Source organism: Amyelois transitella, chromosome 25 (assembly GCF_032362555.1).
Source record: "Amyelois transitella isolate CPQ chromosome 25, ilAmyTran1.1, whole genome shotgun sequence".
Lineage (NCBI taxonomy): Eukaryota > Metazoa > Arthropoda > Insecta > Lepidoptera > Pyralidae > Amyelois > Amyelois transitella.
In genome coordinates, this window is record NC_083528.1 from 3,430,678 (window position 1) to 3,448,346 (window position 17,669).

The window sequence follows — 17,669 nt, forward strand, 5'->3', positions numbered from 1 at the left end:
AAACAAATAAAGAAGACATAAAACTAGAACAGGAATTTAAAGAAGCTAGAGCCAGAGTATATAAGAAAATTCAAACAACCAAAAAAACATACTACTTCAAGTTCTTTAAAAATCACATGAGCAAGCCTAAAAAAATGTGGAAAGCCATTCATGAATTAGCTAGTAACAACATCAAACATACAGCAGTACCGGACAAAGTCATCCTGAACTCGAAAATAATAACGGATATGCAAGTAATTTGCAAGAGTTTCAATAGTTATTTTTCTACTGTAGGCTCAACACTTGCAAGCAAAATCCCAAACAAATACCAAAAAGTTGACCGAAACGATACACAATCACCGAACATAGTTAAAGCGACTGAGCTAACAAGTTTTGTGCCGGCAACCGTGGACGAAATTATTCAAATAATTAATGACTTAGACCCAAATACTAGTTCAGGCATAGATGGTATCAGCACCAAAATGATCAAATGCATTAAAAATATAATTGCCATCCCGCTCACCAATAGTATAAACAATTGTTTAAAAATGGGAGTCTTCCCGCAGTCTCTAAAAATTGCCAAAGTAACACCAATTTTTAAGAACGGTAATAAATCAGATCCGTGCAATTACCGTCCAATTTCAGTCTTACCAGTCATTTCTAAGATTTTTGAAAGAGTGATCTACTCTCGAATAGAGAAATACTTAAAATCAAAAGATTTTTTGTACAACAAACAATACGGGTTTAGACCAAAATCAAACACACTTTCAGCAACAATAGACCTTGTGACTAAAATAAAAAATAAAATCGATGAAAAACAAATAGTACTCGGTGTATTCATAGATCTCAAGAAAGCGTTCGATACAATCAGCCACAAACTACTTCTTGCCAAATTGTCAAATCTCGGTATCACTGGTAAGGCACACGACATATTCAAATCATATTTCCAAAACCGCAGGCAGATAGTGAAAATAGGACAACATCAAAGTACCCCAACTTTAATGACTTTCGGCATTCCTCAAGGCTCCATTTTGGGGCCTCTTTTATTTCTAATTTATGTCAATGACATAAAAAATTTGGGCCTTAAGGCTGACATATCTCTTTATGCAGACGACACTTGCTTATTTTATTATGGCCACTCATGTAAAACTTTAAAATTAAAAGCACAAAGAGATCTTAACAAATTAAACGATTGGTTTTTGTCGAATCTCCTCACTATTAATACTGAAAAAACTAATTTCGTTATATTTGCTGCAAAAAACAAAAATCTCGACGATATAATAAAACTTAAAATAGATAATGATGAACTAAAACAAAAATCTAGCGAAAAATATCTTGGCATTATCTTGGACCATTACCTCGATTTTAAACAACATATACATAAAATTAAGACTAAATTGACATCCTTGTCAGGTGCCGTTCGTGCGGTTTCGAACTGTCTTCCACGTAAAATCAAATACATTATATATAATTCATTAATAAAACCACACATAGATTACCTAATAGAAATCTGGGGTACAGCCGCAAAATCTAATTTAGAACCACTACAAAGAGCACAAAATAAATTTATTAAAACACTTTTTAACTATGATTATAATACGCCAACCATAAAAATATATACAGACACTAAAATAATGAACATAAACCAGACATATAAGTACTACACATGCACGTTAATCTATAAAATTCTTAATAATAAAATACATACTGTTCTAACATTCCAAAAAAAAAGCCAAACCCAAAGAATGAAATTGCGTAATGCAAATCATTTGGTATCTCGCGCCCCGAGGACAAAATTTGGTTCAAAAAACATCCAGTTTGAAGGTGTGAGAATGTATAACCAACTGCCTATAGAAATAAAAGAAGCAAATTCACTAGGTACTTTTAAAAGAAAATTAAAATCATATATCTTGGAAAATCAAAATTGAATAAATTGAATAAAGGTATATTTAAAAACAATATTGTAATAAATAAACGTACTTTATTTAGATAAATGAAGAAAAACAAAATACTTAATTAAATAAAGTCAAATATATAACATAACACTATAAACATTTATATTAAATTCACAAATAATAAAATAGTAGTAACAACCAAATATACATTCTACTATTAACTCGCTACTTATCCGCTAATCGCCTGCGTCTATGATCGCAACCTTAATAAACATCAGCAGCGTAAACGCGTGAAGTACCCTCACTCCTGCGCTGCGTACCGGTTGCCGGTATTACTTACTACGGCAATCTACCCTACTTATAAAATGGCTTGTAATTTTTGTTTTATTTTCGAAACTTATGTCAATATCTTTTATTGTTAACTTGCGACTTATATACGTATATGTACTTAGCTCGCCGTCACATTAATTACTGTAAGTAGTTAGTATTATTATTTCTCTGTAAGTGAATGAAATGTAATTATTCTTTTTGAGAAATAAATAAATCTTTAACCGTAATAAATGAAAATCAATATTAAATGGATAAGTTTATTTTTTTACAGTAGTAGTATTCATACAGAACCCTCACTATCAGTCTTATTTCTAAGTACAAAGAATTGACAATGTTAGATTTTAGTTTGCTCTGATGATGCTCTGTCTATTGATATTTCTTGTTCTTTTTGTTTGTTTAAACTGTCTTCAATTTCTTGCAACGTTTTACCATTGGTTTCTGGCAACACAAAGTACAATATCACAGTGCTAACTGCAGTTATCGATGCACACATAAGATAAAATACGGATATACCAAAAGTATCGATAATTCCGGGAGCTATTTTCACAATAATAAAAAGTAACAGAAATGACATACTTGATGTTGCTGCCGAACCTAACCCTCGTACTGAACTTGGATACATTTCACTAGTGAAAGACCATCCAGTACTTATTAATGTAACAGAAAAATATATATACAAAACTAAAGACATTAAACCAAACCACAGTAAGTTTGAAGTTTCGAAATATAAATATGATGCCAGGCAAAATATGCAGACAGTGGTTATAATACTACATAATAAATATAGAAACCGTCTGGGAACATGTTTTACAGTACAAAAAACTGTCCCAGTTCCACCTACCCTAAGTGCGTCAACAAGCATCATTATTGAGAAATTATCAACATTATCAGAAAATGTACTTTTTATTATATCTGCAGCGTAAAAATTTAAAACATTTGTGCCACAAAATTGAGCTTCAGCAAAAATAACAAAACATATTGCAAATGGCCCTAGGAATGCTTTACTAAAAACTACTTTAAATGTATCTTTAATATTAAGATCCTGAGATTTTATTTTTTGCTTATTTATTACAATACTTAATTCATTATTGGCTGCTTCAGTTTTTTCTCTAAACCAGTAAAAAATGTTAGAGCCCTCATTAGTTTTTCCCTTTGAAATTAACCATAAAGGGCTTTCTTTTAAATACAAGAGAATAACTACAGCTAACAAATTAGGTACACAGAAGACAATCGAAGCAGTTTTCCAATATAAATATGTTCCTACAGAGTGAGCTATAAGAACTCCTATATTTGATGATAGTGATGTTGAAACCAGTAACATGGATCTGTGTTTTGGATCTGACACTTCGCTTATGTAGACAATAGACATTGGTCTGAAAGCACCGGAGCATATACCAGTTATAGCTCTTCCTATCAATAACAGGCTTACACTTTTAGAGAAGGCCATGAGGAGCCAGGAGAAAACGAAAGGGATTGCCAGGAAGATGAGGCCAACTCTTCGTCCGAATCTGTCTATTATGGATCCTGCGATGATGCAGCCCAAGGCCATACATAACGCAGTGATGGACGCTGAAATAAAAAAAAAACAAAGTCTTATTTACAGACTCTTAAGAATAACTTTACGATTGTGATGATAGAATTTTAAATTGTTGACTACCCATTAGCAGTTTCGATCTGCATATACGATTTGCAATTGGCATTAAAATGATTTAGAAGTAACATTATCTATTCCTATAACTATGTTGTACAAAAGCTTTAACAACAGTTAGGGCAGAATAGCATTATAAAGAATCTATGGAAACCTTACTCTACCTAAACTAGCTCTCATCTTTGCGTGTTCACGGTTGCACCACTCAGAGCAATGGTTCGAGACCCGGGTTCCCGCCTTTCGACTTTTCTCTCTCCTCTTTGTCCAGATTTCGTCCTGTCCTGAGGAAAACCTTACTTCATTCTTCAACCTTACTTAACTCCTTATGTGTGTGTCTATGTTTCAAATTTAAATTTAAAGATGTTTTGCAATCACAATTATGTATCTTATAGCTTCTAGAACTCGAAACAGGAATTTTGGTTACTGCTTTTAAATTTCAAATCGCCATTCATGCATGTTCTCCCTACATCGACAATTTAGTTGCGCATACGATTATTATTGTTCTCAAAACCCAAGCATGTGTTTTTTACAAGGTCACATTTGAAACGGGATTTGTAGTCATTCATTTTATGAGCATTTCTTTTATGCTTGTACCCAAATTATCACCGAAGACCGCATAAAAACTTACCGATCCAAGAGTCATATTTTGCATCATAGACGATGGTATGGTCTTCTTTAAGCTGGGGCAGCAGAACTGCACTGTGACCAAAGACAATGCCCGCACTCAAGCCATGGAGGCTGGTGGCTATCGCTGCCAAAACCTGAAATTTATGGATTTTTTTGTGAATGTTCTGGTCAAGGCTACCCAAAGTCACCAAGAGAGTGATGAATATGGATGAAGTAAAAGAAGTAAGTATGTAGAGATGTAATGTCTGCTAGAGTCCCACCAGGAAAATATTTGTATGTATTTTGTGGTTTGCGAAGTATCAGTTGAAACTTTTATAAGTTTTTTTGTGTAACAACCGTTTTCGTAATGAAATAAGAGATATCATTATGTATAATTTTTTTGTTGTTAATAATTATAAAAATAACTTTTTTTTCTAATTAGAAAAGCATTTTTAATGAAATGACGTATGATATTTGCTTAACTTTATTTCATAACATAAAGAAATGGATTATGTATGTTAATCGCCTAACAACATTTACAAGATAAACATTTATAAAATACTTACCTGTCTAAATAAATGAACGGAAACACGACCTGGTTTTTTCATTTCAGCTCATTACAATTTCACTTTAAACACATTAAACAAAAAAACACACCTGAATGATTCTCCTGTTTTATAGACTACTGAATTATAATGAAATGATAGAATTATTTACTTAGTAGTTACGCGATTTGGTAAAGAGAGTCGCGCACTACGTCGGTGGTTTAATCAAGTTATTAATTAATATTATATCGTATATCTTTAAAACATCATTTAGAACGTTAGATAATTTGGAGAAGTTTATATTTTCTTGATACGGGTCAGATTGACCACAATTCTTCGAAGTGACGCCTTAATGATTGTCCACGCAATGTTTGTGTATTAGATTCTCGTCTTTTAAAACAAAACAACACAAAATATTTAATTTTTTTTTTCTTATAATAATAATAAAAAAAATTACATGACGTAACAAATAGTGTGTGTTAGTGCTTGTCAAACAATTATTTACACCGGCAGGTCTGATCAGAGAATACACACATACATAGAGTCACGACTTTATCCCTTGCGGGGTAGATAGAGCCAGAAGTCTCGAAAAACTGAAAGGCTACGTTCAGCTATTTGGCTTAATGATAGCATATTTGTGCCGGGAACCACACGGCTGTGGGTGATCAGAGGATATAGTACAGTTTTTCAGTATACGTCGCGTATTATACTATTCATCCTCTGCATTATACCTTGCCATCTATACTAATATTATAACGCTGAAGAGTTTGTTTGTTTGAACGCGCTAATCTCAGGAACTACTGAATAGATCATTTATCGAGGAAGGCTTTAGGCGACATAACATCACGCTGCAATTATAAGGAGCAAAGAAATAAAAGAATATGTGAAAAAAACAGGGAAAAATTATTCATCCTTGAGTGCTTCAATGATGTCAAAAATAACTGTTCCACGCGGACGAAGTCGCGGGCATAGCTAGTTGATAATAAAATGAGACTAAACATGTCTGATACATTCAACAGCACTTCAACTAACCAAATTTAATTTAGCAATTATTACCGTATCATTGGAGTTTCTACAATCCACAGTCCACAGTCTTATCGTTAAATAAATATAAAAATAGAAGATTTGCAATATGTTCTAGAAATTTTAAACAACGATTGGTCTTTCTATTATAAAACTAGAGGCTTGAAAACATTGCAAATTAAAGCGAACACTATATGAATGTGTGCACAGATGTTCTCGCTCAATAACAGGGCTTGGCTTATGGCAAGAGTAAAAAATGTCGGCTTTCGTTTAAGATAGGCATTCAATTATTAGCTCTGAAAATTCATTCATTAGACATTTGAGAGACACTTGATACCTCAAAATTTTGGAGTGTATGAACAGCGGGTCTACAAGAAAACAACAAACATTTTATACTATTAAAGACTTAGGCTTTTTCTGTAGTTTTCTTTTTATATAGTTTTCCATGTAATAAATTAATCTTGTATGTTACTGCTTTAAAGAAATTAATTTACTCAAAGTTTACTTTGCTCAAATGGCAAATCCTGATGGTTTTCTTTACCGTGAATTGATGAGCCCAGTTGTTTTTCCTTATTCAAACTGTTCTCGATTTCTTGCAAAGTTTTTCCATTGGTTTCTGGCAAAACAAAAAATAAAATTACAGTACAAACTGTAGTTATACATCCACACGTAATGTAAAATGCCAAAATACCATAACTATCTATTAGACCTGGTACTACTTTAATAATAATAAATAATAATAGAAAAGACATACTTGACGCTATTGATGATCCGAGACCTCTTACTGAGCTTGGATATAGCTCACTCGGGTAAGACCATGCTGTACTTACTAATGTTACAGAAAAAAATATAAACAAAACTAATGACACCAAACCAAACCACAATAAATTTGAAGTTTGAAGGTATAAATATGATGTCAGGCAAAATATACAGACAGCGGTCATAACACTGCATAAGAAATAAAGCACACGTCTAGGTACAAATTTTACAGTACAGAAAACTGCACCCGTCCCAAATAACCTAAGGGCATCAATAATCATCATTAACAAGAAACTGTCAACATTATCAGAAAAAGTACTTTTTATTAGGTATAGAGCATAAAAATTTAATACGTGTGTACCACAAAACTGTACCTCAGTAAAGATTACAAAACATATTGCCAACGGCACCAGAAATGCTTTACTAAGTATAACTTTGAATATATCTTTAATGTTAAGATCCTGAGACTTATTTTTCTGCTTATTTAATACAGCCTTCAACTCATTATCAGCAGCTTCAGTTTTAGCTCGGAACCAGTAAAAATTGACGCAACCTTCATCAGATTTTCCCTTTGTAATTAACCACAAAGGACTTTCTTTTAAACACAAAAGAATTACTACTGCTAACAAAATAGGTACACAAAAAACAATTATAGCAGTTTTCCAATAAAGATATACTCCAACAGAATGGCACAGTAGGATTCCTATATTTGTTGATAATGATGTCGAAACTAGTAACATGGATCTGTGTTTTGGATCTGATACTTCGCTTATGTAGACGATAGACATTGGTCTAAAAGCACCGGTAGATACACCTGTTACAGCTCTTCCTAGTAACAAGAGGTTTACATTACAACTCAATCCCATGACAATCCATCCCAAGACGAAAGGAATGGAGAAAAAGATGAGACCTACTCTTCTTCCAAATCTATCTATAATGGATCCTGCGATGAGACAGCCGAGAACCATGGATAGCGGACTGATAGAGGCTGAAATATAAATGTCAAATTTAATTATGACATAAATCAAAATTATTAAATTTAACACAAAATACCTCACCGCCGTAGGAGGTGGTTGGAGTTATACTCTATTCATTACTTAATAGATGCATGTTTTTTGTGGCTATAGGATAGAGAAAAGAGCTTTAGAGTTGTGGTTATATTCTATGGGAGGCAGAATCTTCGTTACATGCAATACACATTACCATTACTACAATGTCGCATAAAAGCCACTTACCAATCCAAGAGTCGTACGCAGCATCATAGAGGATAGTCTGGTCTTCTTTGAGCTGGGGCAGTAGAACAGCACTATGTCCGAAGACTGTGCCAGCACTCAGACTATGGAGGCTAGTTGCTGTTGCTGCCAATACCTTGAAATTTTTAATTTTTCTTTAATGGTCACACTACATCATAACAAGCTTCATATCCTGAACTAAGACCTGTTTCACTCAATACAGGATAGAACCATAGATGGTCCAGGGCGTACCCTGGGCTCCTCTCCGGAGTGGTGAGGAGTCTATAACCAGAAGGAAGAAGATATCTTATCGACTCTAATGGACTGATCAAATGAAGGTAAAGGCTGGCGAGATGAGGTGGCAGGACAGGTCAAAACGGAAAACCTTCTGGCAATCGGAGCTGACAAGGAAGCAATCGGAGATTAAGACTTATTAAATGTTGCGAAGTCATTAGATATGTTAGTTACCCTCGCTTATAATATTTACTCATTATCCTTCTGATGCACTAGCGCTATTCCCGGTTGCATCCTCACCTTTCTTGAGAGAAGCCTGAGGCGATCCCGCCTATGAAAGTAGATTAATCAGGTTTTTTACATGACGAGACTTTTGTTTCCTCTCCGCCACCTTATATTGGTTACACATCCATTTGCCTGAATGTGCGTTCCGTTCTCTCGCCGAATAGCAATATAAACGTACGTTAATTTACCAAGCGAGAGAAATTATTTGTGTGTATGTTTACAACGCAATAACTTTCGAACAGATAGTTTGGTTTTGATGAAATTTAAAAACTATGTATGTAGGATTTATCAATTTCTAAGTTCGTTGAGATTCAAAATCGGTTATGTCGTTTTTGAGATATTCACCATTTTGAAAAATGTTTGTTCACGAGTTCTAAATTCGCAGCAAAGAAAGACTAATTACGACATGACCGGTATGAAGCAAACTTTGCCCTTTAAAATAGGCATGCTTTTCTAGACACAAAGCTCAATAAATTTTAAAATAAATAGATATTAGCCACTCGACCGCCAAAGCAATGGCTAATTATATTTACTAACCTGTCGAAAAACATGTACAGAAATAAATCCAGGACACTTCATTTTACAGTTAGTTTTTAATTTACTTCAGTTAATTTTCAATACATGACAACATCACTTGCGTTCAGACTTGAAATAATAAACCTATAGAATTGTGTAAAAATAACTCAATCTATTTACTTAAACGCGTGACGCGTAAAAACACGGAATGTACTCGTAGCACGGGGTCCACACAAGTCACATTGTATAACTTTAGTTCAAGAGATACATAATGCTTAATACATTATACATATTTCCCCAAAGGTGAGACAAAGACTACAACTTTCTACTTGCTGTTATCCCTCAATTCTTTTTTTATCCGCATTCATCAAATTGTTTTTGATGAATGCGAAATTTAATTTAATGATACATACATACGTAAAATAACTCCTTTTTCCCGGATTGGTAAGCAGGGACTACATCTTCTCACTTGCCACGATCCGTTCATTATTCTTTCGCTTCATCCACATTCATAACTCTTTTGTTGCAAACTCGGCGATTTCGGTTTCTGTTGAAACTGAATTGATTTACGTCCTACATATGGAGAATTTGTACAACTTTATGTTTTTTTTGTTTTTTTGTTAAGGTTCCATCTGATTTTAGTAGATTTAGTAGGTACATTTAAGAACGTTCAACAACTATCATCATCACCTCATCTGTGGTAAGTAAAATAAAATATAATTATTTTAATGTTTTCATAACAGAATCTTTATAACAATAAAACTACAAAACAATGCAGGGCAATAATCTTATTATTATTTTTAAAGATCCAATCCAAATGCACCAAGAAAATTCAACAAAAGCAATAGTTCTGTTACTATCGTCACTTTTGAAATGGAATGTAATACTTAAAGTCAACATTGCATTCTAAATAAAAACAACTATTTCTTACATCTTTATATATCTTCACATTCTTTCATTGGTTCACAAATAATTTTACAATTAATCTCGTAAGTTAACTAGTGCAAAATCAACTTTACAAAATTAAAATTTCATCTCTTTCTCTCTTGTATTTAGCCAAACTTTATCATATTTATTCTACATGAAATCACTTTGTACTATCACCCTCTCCATTATTAACGTAAGTGTCTTCAATTTCTTGCAACGTCTTTCCTTTCGTTTCTGGTAATAAAAAGCAAAGGAAAACAGTACACAACAATGTAGTTGTACCGTGGAGAATAAACACAGCCTGTTGTCCATATACTTGGCCCAATCTAGGAGTAGCATTTACAGAGGCAAATAACATCAAAAAATTTATAGCAGCTCCTAAACCAGATGTAAACCCTCTAACTTTACTTGGGCTTATTTCAGGCAAAAATGACCAAGACAAACTGACTACTGCACTACCAAAAGATACATACCCAATCATAGATAAAATATGTAACCATATTAATCCTAAATCTACGTATAAAAATACAGCTATTGCCAATATAAATATACATGCAACAAAGCTACTACTCAGAAATGTTAATTTTCTCGGTAACCTATCTATTATCGAACACATCGCTAATGATGAAATCACCCTTATTGCATCAAGGGCCATCACCATAGAAAATGTATCCACGTCAGTTGAAAAGGTGTTCCTGACTATATCTTCAGCGTAAAATGATAAATTGTTTAACCCCAAAAACTGAACTGATAAAAACAATATTACTACCGTTACGAAAGGTTTCATAAAAGGTTTACTGAAAACAAACGCTAAGAGCTCCTTTCTTGTTATATCCGCCTTACCAACTTGCTTTTTCATAAATTCTTCTAATTCTTTATCAGCGGCTTCACCGTCACCTCTAAACCATTTGAATATCTCTATTCCTTCATCAATTCTTCCATTTAATATATACCACATAGGGCTTTCTCTCAAATAAATTAGTATTAGTAAGCTTATCAAGGGGGGAGATATGAAAACAAAACAGCAGGTCCGCCAATTGACGTAATGACTTATCCAGTGACAGATCAGTACTCCCAGATGCATGGACAAAGACATGCTAAATAGAGCTGTTCCTCTGTATTTGGGGTCGAATATTTCTCCTAAATATACTAAAGCGCAGGGTCTAACTGCTCCAGTGCAGAGTCCGGTTAGGAATCTTCCGATTAATAGTAGGACGATAGATTTGGCGAAAGCTTGAAGTAGCCACCCAAGGAATAGTGGGATAAGAGTTATCATGAGGCCTCGTTTTCTACCAAACCGGTCAATAATTGGTCCCGCAATCAAACAGGCGAAGATGGCTGATAACGGCAAGGCTGACGCTGAAACATAAAAAAGTAATATTTATATCTGTCTCATATAGACCAAATAAGAAATAAGTTGTTTAGTTTGAACATTTCCTCTGTATAAAGATATGAACGTGTGGAAATGTAGTAAATAAAGATGACTGGCAAAACCTCTACACATGGAAACACGATCGGTAAATTTGACTTTTTTTTTCAATAGACACGCTAAAATAAGGAACAGGTGGACGATATAATCGTTATAATGCTACAAATTTCGTGTCTTTGATAAAAATTAATACAATAGCAATAAAATAAATATCGGCCTTTCAGAATTAATTAAGCACTATAAAAATTTCAGTGCCCACGGCGACACTTAACATTTTATATGGGAATTAATTCGTGAAATTGACGAAGATAACATTCTATTATAGTAAAAAATATGTACTTAATTTAATTTATCCAAGTTGTAGTAATACACCCCTAGACGGCATAAAAAACTCTAGACTCAGCGTTTTGGGCTATGCGTTAATATGTCAGACAGTCATTCACTTTCTTCTTTTTTAAATTTAGATATAGAAAGATGAGATATATATTACTTACCGACCCAGGAATCGTAGCTCCTGTCGTACGCTATAGACTCATCTAGAACTAACTCAGGCAGCAGCGTGCCACTGAACCCGTACGCCATGCCCGCTGACAGCATGATCAGGTCCGCCGCTATACATGCCAAGATCTGAAACATTGAAATTTATCGGCTCACTCGAAAGGTAGCGTGCCACCTGTGCGTGCCACCGAACATGATCAGGCACGCCGCTATGCATGCCAAGATCTGCAATTGTTATCAATCAATCAATAAGTTCACTCAAGAAGTAGCGCACCACTGAACCCACAACTCGGCCGCAGAGGACAGAAAAATGTGCTTCATAATATCCCAACTAATAACATAAATGTGTGCCGTGTGGTTCCAGGCACCAAAACAAAAAAGAATAGGACCACTCCATCTCTTTCCCATGGATGTCATAAAAGGCGACTAAGGGATAGGCTTACAAACTTGGGATTCTTTTCTAGGCGATGGGCTAGCAACCTGTCACTATTTAAATCTCAATTCTATCATTAAGCCAAAAAGCTGAACGCGGCCATTCAGTATTTTCAAGACTGTTGGCTCTGTCTACCCCACAAGGGATATAGACGTGACTATACATATGTATGTATGTATGTATGTAATAATATAAATGCGTTAATTTATAAAAGTAAGTTTACTTGTTTTTTTATTTGTGTCTTCACGGGTTATCTACTGAATTAATCTTCTTGTTATGTCACGTATATATAACTAAGGACAAAGGGTATCTTTTATCCCGATAAAAAAATTCCTGTGGGATTTACGAAAAATCTATATGCGCTCAGTCAATAGCAGCGAAGAATCTAAATTGCACAAGCAAAGATTTTACTGATTGGAGCAAAAATGCAACCTCCGACTCAACATCGTCAAATCAACGCTTTGGCGATGTGGCGGTAGGGGATGAGCTCCTACCTCGTACAGACCATCCCCTCCCCCGCATTCAGGCCACTGAAGCGACCACCACATCCCTACCAGGGGTATCCAACCTGACAGGGTTCCTTTTAGCTTCCCAGTGGTCGATTACATCACATGAAAGATTGAAAACCTTAGGTGCTCTTACGGTGAGGGTAAACATAGTGAGGAAATCTGCACATTAAGGCAACTGAATGTGTTAGGTTTCGCTGCAAAGATTGTAAGGGTCAAACGGAAACGGGAGTAGCTTCCTGTAAAAACCTGACACTTAAAAAGGCGCACTACGGCGCCTCTCTTTAAGAAGGTCATGTTTATAATAGAATAGAACGCTTAGCCCAGAAAGATGCAACAAATTACCTGTTTAAAAATATGAAAATATTTCGTCCCATTTCCGTAGTTCCTCAACGTATTTAGAATCTTCATTTCCTTTGTAAGGCATCACACTCGAAAGATAAATTATTAACAATAAATTTTTCACCAAATTAAAAAAAATACTAACTACGTTTTGTTCGCTCGCGCGTAATTTTGGAAGTGCTATGAACTAAATTCGTGACACTAATGGCACTTAAGAATAAAATGATAATAAATGGGTATATATTGACGTATTAACACAGTTAACGATATAACGCAGGTGTAAAAGAATAGAACAAGTGATAAAGTATCTTTTTTTGTTTTATTGAATTTTAAAGGTACCTTCCTAAAAGCATAAATAAAAGACCTCCACAAAAGTGAACAGGAAGAGATAGACCACATACAAAGATGAGCAAATTCTTTCCATGTACTAAATTTCGTCCAGAAGATTTTGCGTGAAAGCGAAAGAAACACACACACATCTTTACAAACTTTATCATTTTCAATTTTAGTAGAATAGATAGTATAGGTAGTAGGCAGAATATATCGCCAAATCACAATTAGATCGGCTATGTTCCTATGTTCACATAGGCATATCTAATTACAGAGTTTACCCTTGGGGGCCGTTCTAGGGAATCATAGGGTGGGCAGACATTATTTTGGGGTAAGCTCGAAACTGTTCTGAATACTAGTTAGGAATTGCGAAACTGTTCTGTGGGAAATATTTTTTAGATATTGAACCTTTTATGTTAAGCTTCGTATTTAACGTTTCTAAACAATGTTGAAATAGCCTTTTCAATAATAACAGACAACAGTGAATAAAATTAAACCAAATTCCAAATCGAGTGGAAGTGAAGTGGTTTATATTGAACCACAAATTTTAGTTTTTCAAAGAAAAAATAAATCTTTTTTAAAGGTAGTTACCTACCTAATTCTGTTTTGTGAAGAAATAATGAATTACATACAAAAAATCTTGAAGATTACCCTCATTTTGCTAGTTGTTGGAAAGATTAATCTTCATCTAATGTGTCAGGTTACTTCTAACTCCTAGCGTTAGGTAGTCATGGTTACATCCTCAGCTCTCTGGGATGCGCCAATGACCATAATCTTGGATTGGGTCATTCTGGTTTTTACACGAAGTGACTGCAATCTGTAACCTTTGCAGGCAAATAAATTCATATTGGATCATGGTTACACATCCAGTAGCCTAAATGTGCAGGTTTCCACTCATGGTAATAGCTTAGCATTGCCTCACAATACCGAATAGATAGGTACCACGAAATTTTTTGATGGAGATAGATGTTTTAAACCTTTATACACATGTGCTAAACATGTGTATAAAGGTTTAAAAATATCGTCAAAATGATCGATCCCTGGTCGAATAATAAATATCAATCATCTAGGCGTATCTAGGTAATATATTTTCAAAGGGAATTTTGTAGTGCAATCCCTCACTAAATACCTATAAATGAGAAATTCTGTCTGTTCCGTTTTTACAGCTAAACTACTGGACCGATTCGAATGCAATTTGGATGGATGATGGATTTGATCAATGGATCAGAGTGGAACAAAGGCGTTTACCTGGGTGTCCCAGCTAGGGACACAAGTCACCTGGATGATATCGCTTTTACGGTACCTAGCTACATCACCTGTTATTTATGAAATAGATTTAGAGCTAGTTCAGACATGGTGGATTCCGCGCAGATGCAAATCGCGCGGTTCTAAACGCAAGTGTTCAGACAGGCGCGGATGTACATGCGGAGTGCCGTTATTCGCATAGGGTGACAGTCCAATCATGGAAGTCGAAGAAGCAATATGTGTGTACTTGTTGCTCCGTAAAAAAGAAAGAAAGAAGAAACGGCAGTATTGGGTGCATCCAATATTACGCGATCGGTTTACTCATGGTCAGTTTCAGACTTTATATCCAAAATTAAGAAGTTTTGAACCAAAATTCTTCAATTATTTGAGAATGTCGATAAATTCATTTGATGAATTATTAGAAATGATAAGTAAACAAATTGAATCTAATGATACCCATATGAGGTCAAGCGTGTCCCCAGAAGAAAAACTCGTGATCACATTAAGGTAAGATATTTATTTTATACGTCAGAATATATATTTTGTACTATAGAAGACTGTGAATCGTCAGTGCTATTGCATGATAAAGGCGATGGAGACTCTCCTGGTACTATTGTAGAATATCCAGTGAAATATCCTTGTGGGTTTGAATATTGTTGGTTTTGCCAAAATACTGCATTAGGCGTGTTTTGCTGGCTCGTGATATGAATAGGCGATGGTAATTTCTGCCCTTTCTGTATTACCTGGAGCAATTCAATTTTAGTAGCCAATCGTTTATTTTCTGGAACTTTCTTTAACTCTTTATACAATGACATGCAAAAAAGTTTATCATCATCATCTTGCTTTGACATACTTTCTTGTATCTGTCTTTGTATTTTATCTCTTGATTCAATACTATTTTCTAATATGTCAGCCAATCGCTCTTCTGAAGTAATTTTAGTTTTCTTCCTTTTATTGGGTACCGGTTGTATTTCACGTGCATTTACAAAATTATCTAGCTTTTGGTCAATGTTCCGAATTTCTTCATTTTTGGCTTCATCTATGTTTGTGATAGTTTCTTTGTTTTCTATCGTCTTCTGAAGAAAAGAAAGCCGGTCGAAATACATGTATTTTGAACCTTTACATGCACCAGAACCAGAAGGAATTGATTTGCCTTTCTTGAATTCCTTATTATAAGCATCACGGATGTTCTTCCATTTTTTTTGTAATAATACACCTGGAACAGAAATCACTATCTTTAACAAATATAAATACAGTAGCGGTTAGGTAATTCAAGACACTCATTATGCTTTAACTAGCGGACCCGACAGACTTTCAAAACGATACAGATTAATATTTTATTTTTCAGATATCTGGGTACTGGTTGTTCCTTTGGAGAACTACATTACAACTTTCGTCTTGGCAAATCTACAATCACAGGAATTGTCCGTGAAGTATGTGAAGCTCTGTGGGAAAAAGTCACAAAAAACGTCATGCCTGAATCCAGCGAAGATATATGGAAGAAAATAGCTAAAGATTTTGAAAAATATGCAAATTTTCCCAATTGCATAGGCGCCATAGATGGCAAGCATATAAGGATTACAAAACCCAAAGATTCGGGTTCTTTGTATTATAATTACAAAACTTTTTTTTCCATAGTACTGTTGGCACTTTGTGATAGTAACTATTGTTTTACTTTCATAGATATCGGATCTTACGGAAAAAGTAGTGATTCTGCAATTTTTAAAAATTCAGCATTTTATAAAAGGTTAATAGAAAAGTCATTACACATACCAAAACCTAAACCAATATCTGAAACAGATCCTAAACCATTGCCATACGTCATAGTTGGCGATGAAGCGTTTGGTTTATCCGAAAATGTAATGCGACCCTATGCAGGTAAAGGGCTATCATACGAAAAAAAAATATTTAATTACAGGTTATCAAGAGCTCGACGTTTTATTGAATGCACTTTTGGAATTCTGGCAAACAAGTGGCGCATTTTTCATAGGCCTATAAACGTGAATATAGACTTTGCCGAAGACATAATAAAGGCCTGTTGCGTGCTACACAATTTTGTTAGAACTAGAGATGGTATACAGTATGAAGATACTTTACATACTGCGCCAATGAGTAATCTTATTACATTACATGCAGGAAGGGGTACACCATCATCATTAAACATTAGAGACAAATATGCTAATTACTTTGTGAATGAGGGTCGTGTAGAATGGCAAGACACGAAAATATGAAATTAAAATTGTTACAGTTCGCGCCAAATAACTAAACTCAAGATGGCGCGTCGCGTTGGTGGGTTGTACATATTACAGTTAATAGCTATACGTTACTGTGGCAACGTGATAGTTTTCCCGCGCTCGTTACGTACCGCCAAACAACGTTATACACATTTCAGTTATTTGGGGTGGACTGTCTATTACAAAACATGTAAACTACCCTGGTAAAATGTATAATTAAATGTCTACTGACCAAAAAGAACCTTCTTTTCCAAAGAATCCTCATTTTCTCCAAAAATCTCCACCAGCTCCTGCCAAGCTCCGTTTTTAATCGTTTTGTTAGAATATTCTGCACATTGGATGTTCCACAAAGCAGGTCTTTTTTCCACCTCATCGATGAATAGCTCGGTGTCGAAGCGATCCATTGTCACCGTCCGATACGCGCGGCTTCCGCGGAGCAACTGAACGCCCTCTAGGTACGTCAAGTAAATAAAAACGAGCGGCGACCGCGCGAATTCATTTTCTAGCGGTTGAGTGGCGGGAGCCGCGCGGATTGTCAATCCGTGCGGACAGGTATGAACGATTTGTAAGGCGCTAATGTAATTAGGATCTGCGCGGTTCAACCGCGCTGTTTGAAACCGCGCGGAATCCGCCGTGTCTGAACTAGCTCTTAGAGCTAGTTCAGACATGGCGG

At 35.0% G+C, this 17,669-nt stretch overlaps 5 protein-coding genes across 5 annotated transcripts; 1 reads left to right on the forward strand and 4 right to left on the reverse strand.

The window, feature by feature from the left end:
* Nucleotides 1-2,447: 2,447 nt before the first annotated feature.
* Nucleotides 2,448-5,160, reverse strand: LOC106141457 (facilitated trehalose transporter Tret1-like). Its single transcript, XM_060951467.1, has 3 exons — nt 5,025-5,160; nt 4,481-4,613; nt 2,448-3,773 (listed from the first exon to the last, which is right to left on the reverse strand). Exons 1-3 carry the CDS (start codon nt 5,064-5,066, stop codon nt 2,539-2,541), a joined length of 1,410 nt encoding a protein of 469 aa, XP_060807450.1. The 5' UTR covers nt 5,067-5,160; the 3' UTR covers nt 2,448-2,538.
* Nucleotides 5,161-6,520: 1,360 nt separating this feature from the next.
* On the reverse strand, nt 6,521-9,160 carry LOC106141186 (facilitated trehalose transporter Tret1). Its single transcript, XM_060951452.1, has 4 exons — nt 9,074-9,160; nt 8,021-8,153; nt 7,033-7,773; nt 6,521-6,642 (listed from the first exon to the last, which is right to left on the reverse strand). Exons 1-4 carry the CDS (start codon nt 9,113-9,115, stop codon nt 6,521-6,523), a joined length of 1,038 nt encoding a protein of 345 aa, XP_060807435.1. The 5' UTR covers nt 9,116-9,160.
* A 718-nt stretch (nt 9,161-9,878) lies between these two features.
* On the reverse strand, nt 9,879-13,353 carry LOC106141187 (facilitated trehalose transporter Tret1). Its single transcript, XM_060951578.1, has 3 exons — nt 13,191-13,353; nt 11,903-12,035; nt 9,879-11,338 (listed from the first exon to the last, which is right to left on the reverse strand). Exons 1-3 carry the CDS (start codon nt 13,254-13,256, stop codon nt 10,140-10,142), a joined length of 1,398 nt encoding a protein of 465 aa, XP_060807561.1. The 5' UTR covers nt 13,257-13,353; the 3' UTR covers nt 9,879-10,139.
* Nucleotides 13,354-14,979: 1,626 nt separating this feature from the next.
* On the forward strand, nt 14,980-17,235 carry LOC132903392 (uncharacterized). Its single transcript, XM_060951654.1, has 2 exons — nt 14,980-15,269; nt 16,111-17,235. Exons 1-2 carry the CDS (start codon nt 14,980-14,982, stop codon nt 16,991-16,993), a joined length of 1,173 nt encoding a protein of 390 aa, XP_060807637.1. The 3' UTR covers nt 16,994-17,235.
* LOC106141189 (uncharacterized) lies at nt 15,263-17,400 on the reverse strand. The gene is made up of 2 exons (XM_013342847.2): nt 17,229-17,400; nt 15,263-15,978 (listed from the first exon to the last, which is right to left on the reverse strand). The coding sequence occupies exons 1-2, from the start codon at nt 17,398-17,400 to the stop codon at nt 15,284-15,286; spliced, it is 867 nt and encodes a 288-aa protein (XP_013198301.1). The 3' UTR covers nt 15,263-15,283.
* Between the last annotated feature and the right edge of the window lie 269 nt (nt 17,401-17,669).

Bases quoted from the DNA above. Each gene is read 5' to 3' on its own strand.
- LOC106141457 (XM_060951467.1), bottom strand. From the start codon at position 5,066: ATGAAAAAACCAGGTCGTGTTTCCGTTCATTTATTTAGACAG. The intron at 4,614-5,024 runs GTAAGTATTTTA...CATAAATTTCAG, and splicing joins CCGTTCATTTATTTAGACAG to GTTTTGGCAGCGATAGCCAC. The intron at 3,774-4,480 runs GTAAGTTTTTAT...TTTTTATTTCAG, and splicing joins AAAATATGACTCTTGGATCG to CGTCCATCACTGCGTTATGT.
- LOC106141186 (XM_060951452.1), bottom strand. From the start codon at position 9,115: ATGAAGTGTCCTGGATTTATTTCTGTACATGTTTTTCGACAG. The intron at 7,774-8,020 runs GTAAGTGGCTTT...TTTATATTTCAG, and splicing joins TGCGTACGACTCTTGGATTG to CCTCTATCAGTCCGCTATCC. The intron at 6,643-7,032 runs GTGCAGTTTTCT...TTGTTTTGCCAG, and splicing joins CCTTAGGTTATTTGGGACGG to AAACCAATGGAAAAACTTTG.
- LOC106141187 (XM_060951578.1), bottom strand. From the start codon at position 13,256: ATGAAGATTCTAAATACGTTGAGGAACTACGGAAATGGGACGAAATAT. The intron at 12,036-13,190 runs GTAATTTGTTGC...TCAATGTTTCAG, and splicing joins ATTTTCATATTTTTAAACAG to ATCTTGGCATGTATAGCGGC. The intron at 11,339-11,902 runs GTAAGTAATATA...TTTATGTTTCAG, and splicing joins GAGCTACGATTCCTGGGTCG to CGTCAGCCTTGCCGTTATCA.
- LOC132903392 (XM_060951654.1), top strand. From the start codon at position 14,980: ATGGAAGTCGAAGAAGCAATATGTGTGTACTTGTTGCTCCGTAAAAAA. The intron at 15,270-16,110 runs GTAAGATATTTA...TTTATTTTTCAG, and splicing joins AAACTCGTGATCACATTAAG to ATATCTGGGTACTGGTTGTT.
- LOC106141189 (XM_013342847.2), bottom strand. From the start codon at position 17,400: ATGGATCGCTTCGACACCGAGCTATTCATCGATGAGGTGGAAAAAAGA. The intron at 15,979-17,228 runs GTCAGTAGACAT...TTTCTGTTCCAG, and splicing joins GGAAAAGAAGGTTCTTTTTG to GTGTATTATTACAAAAAAAA.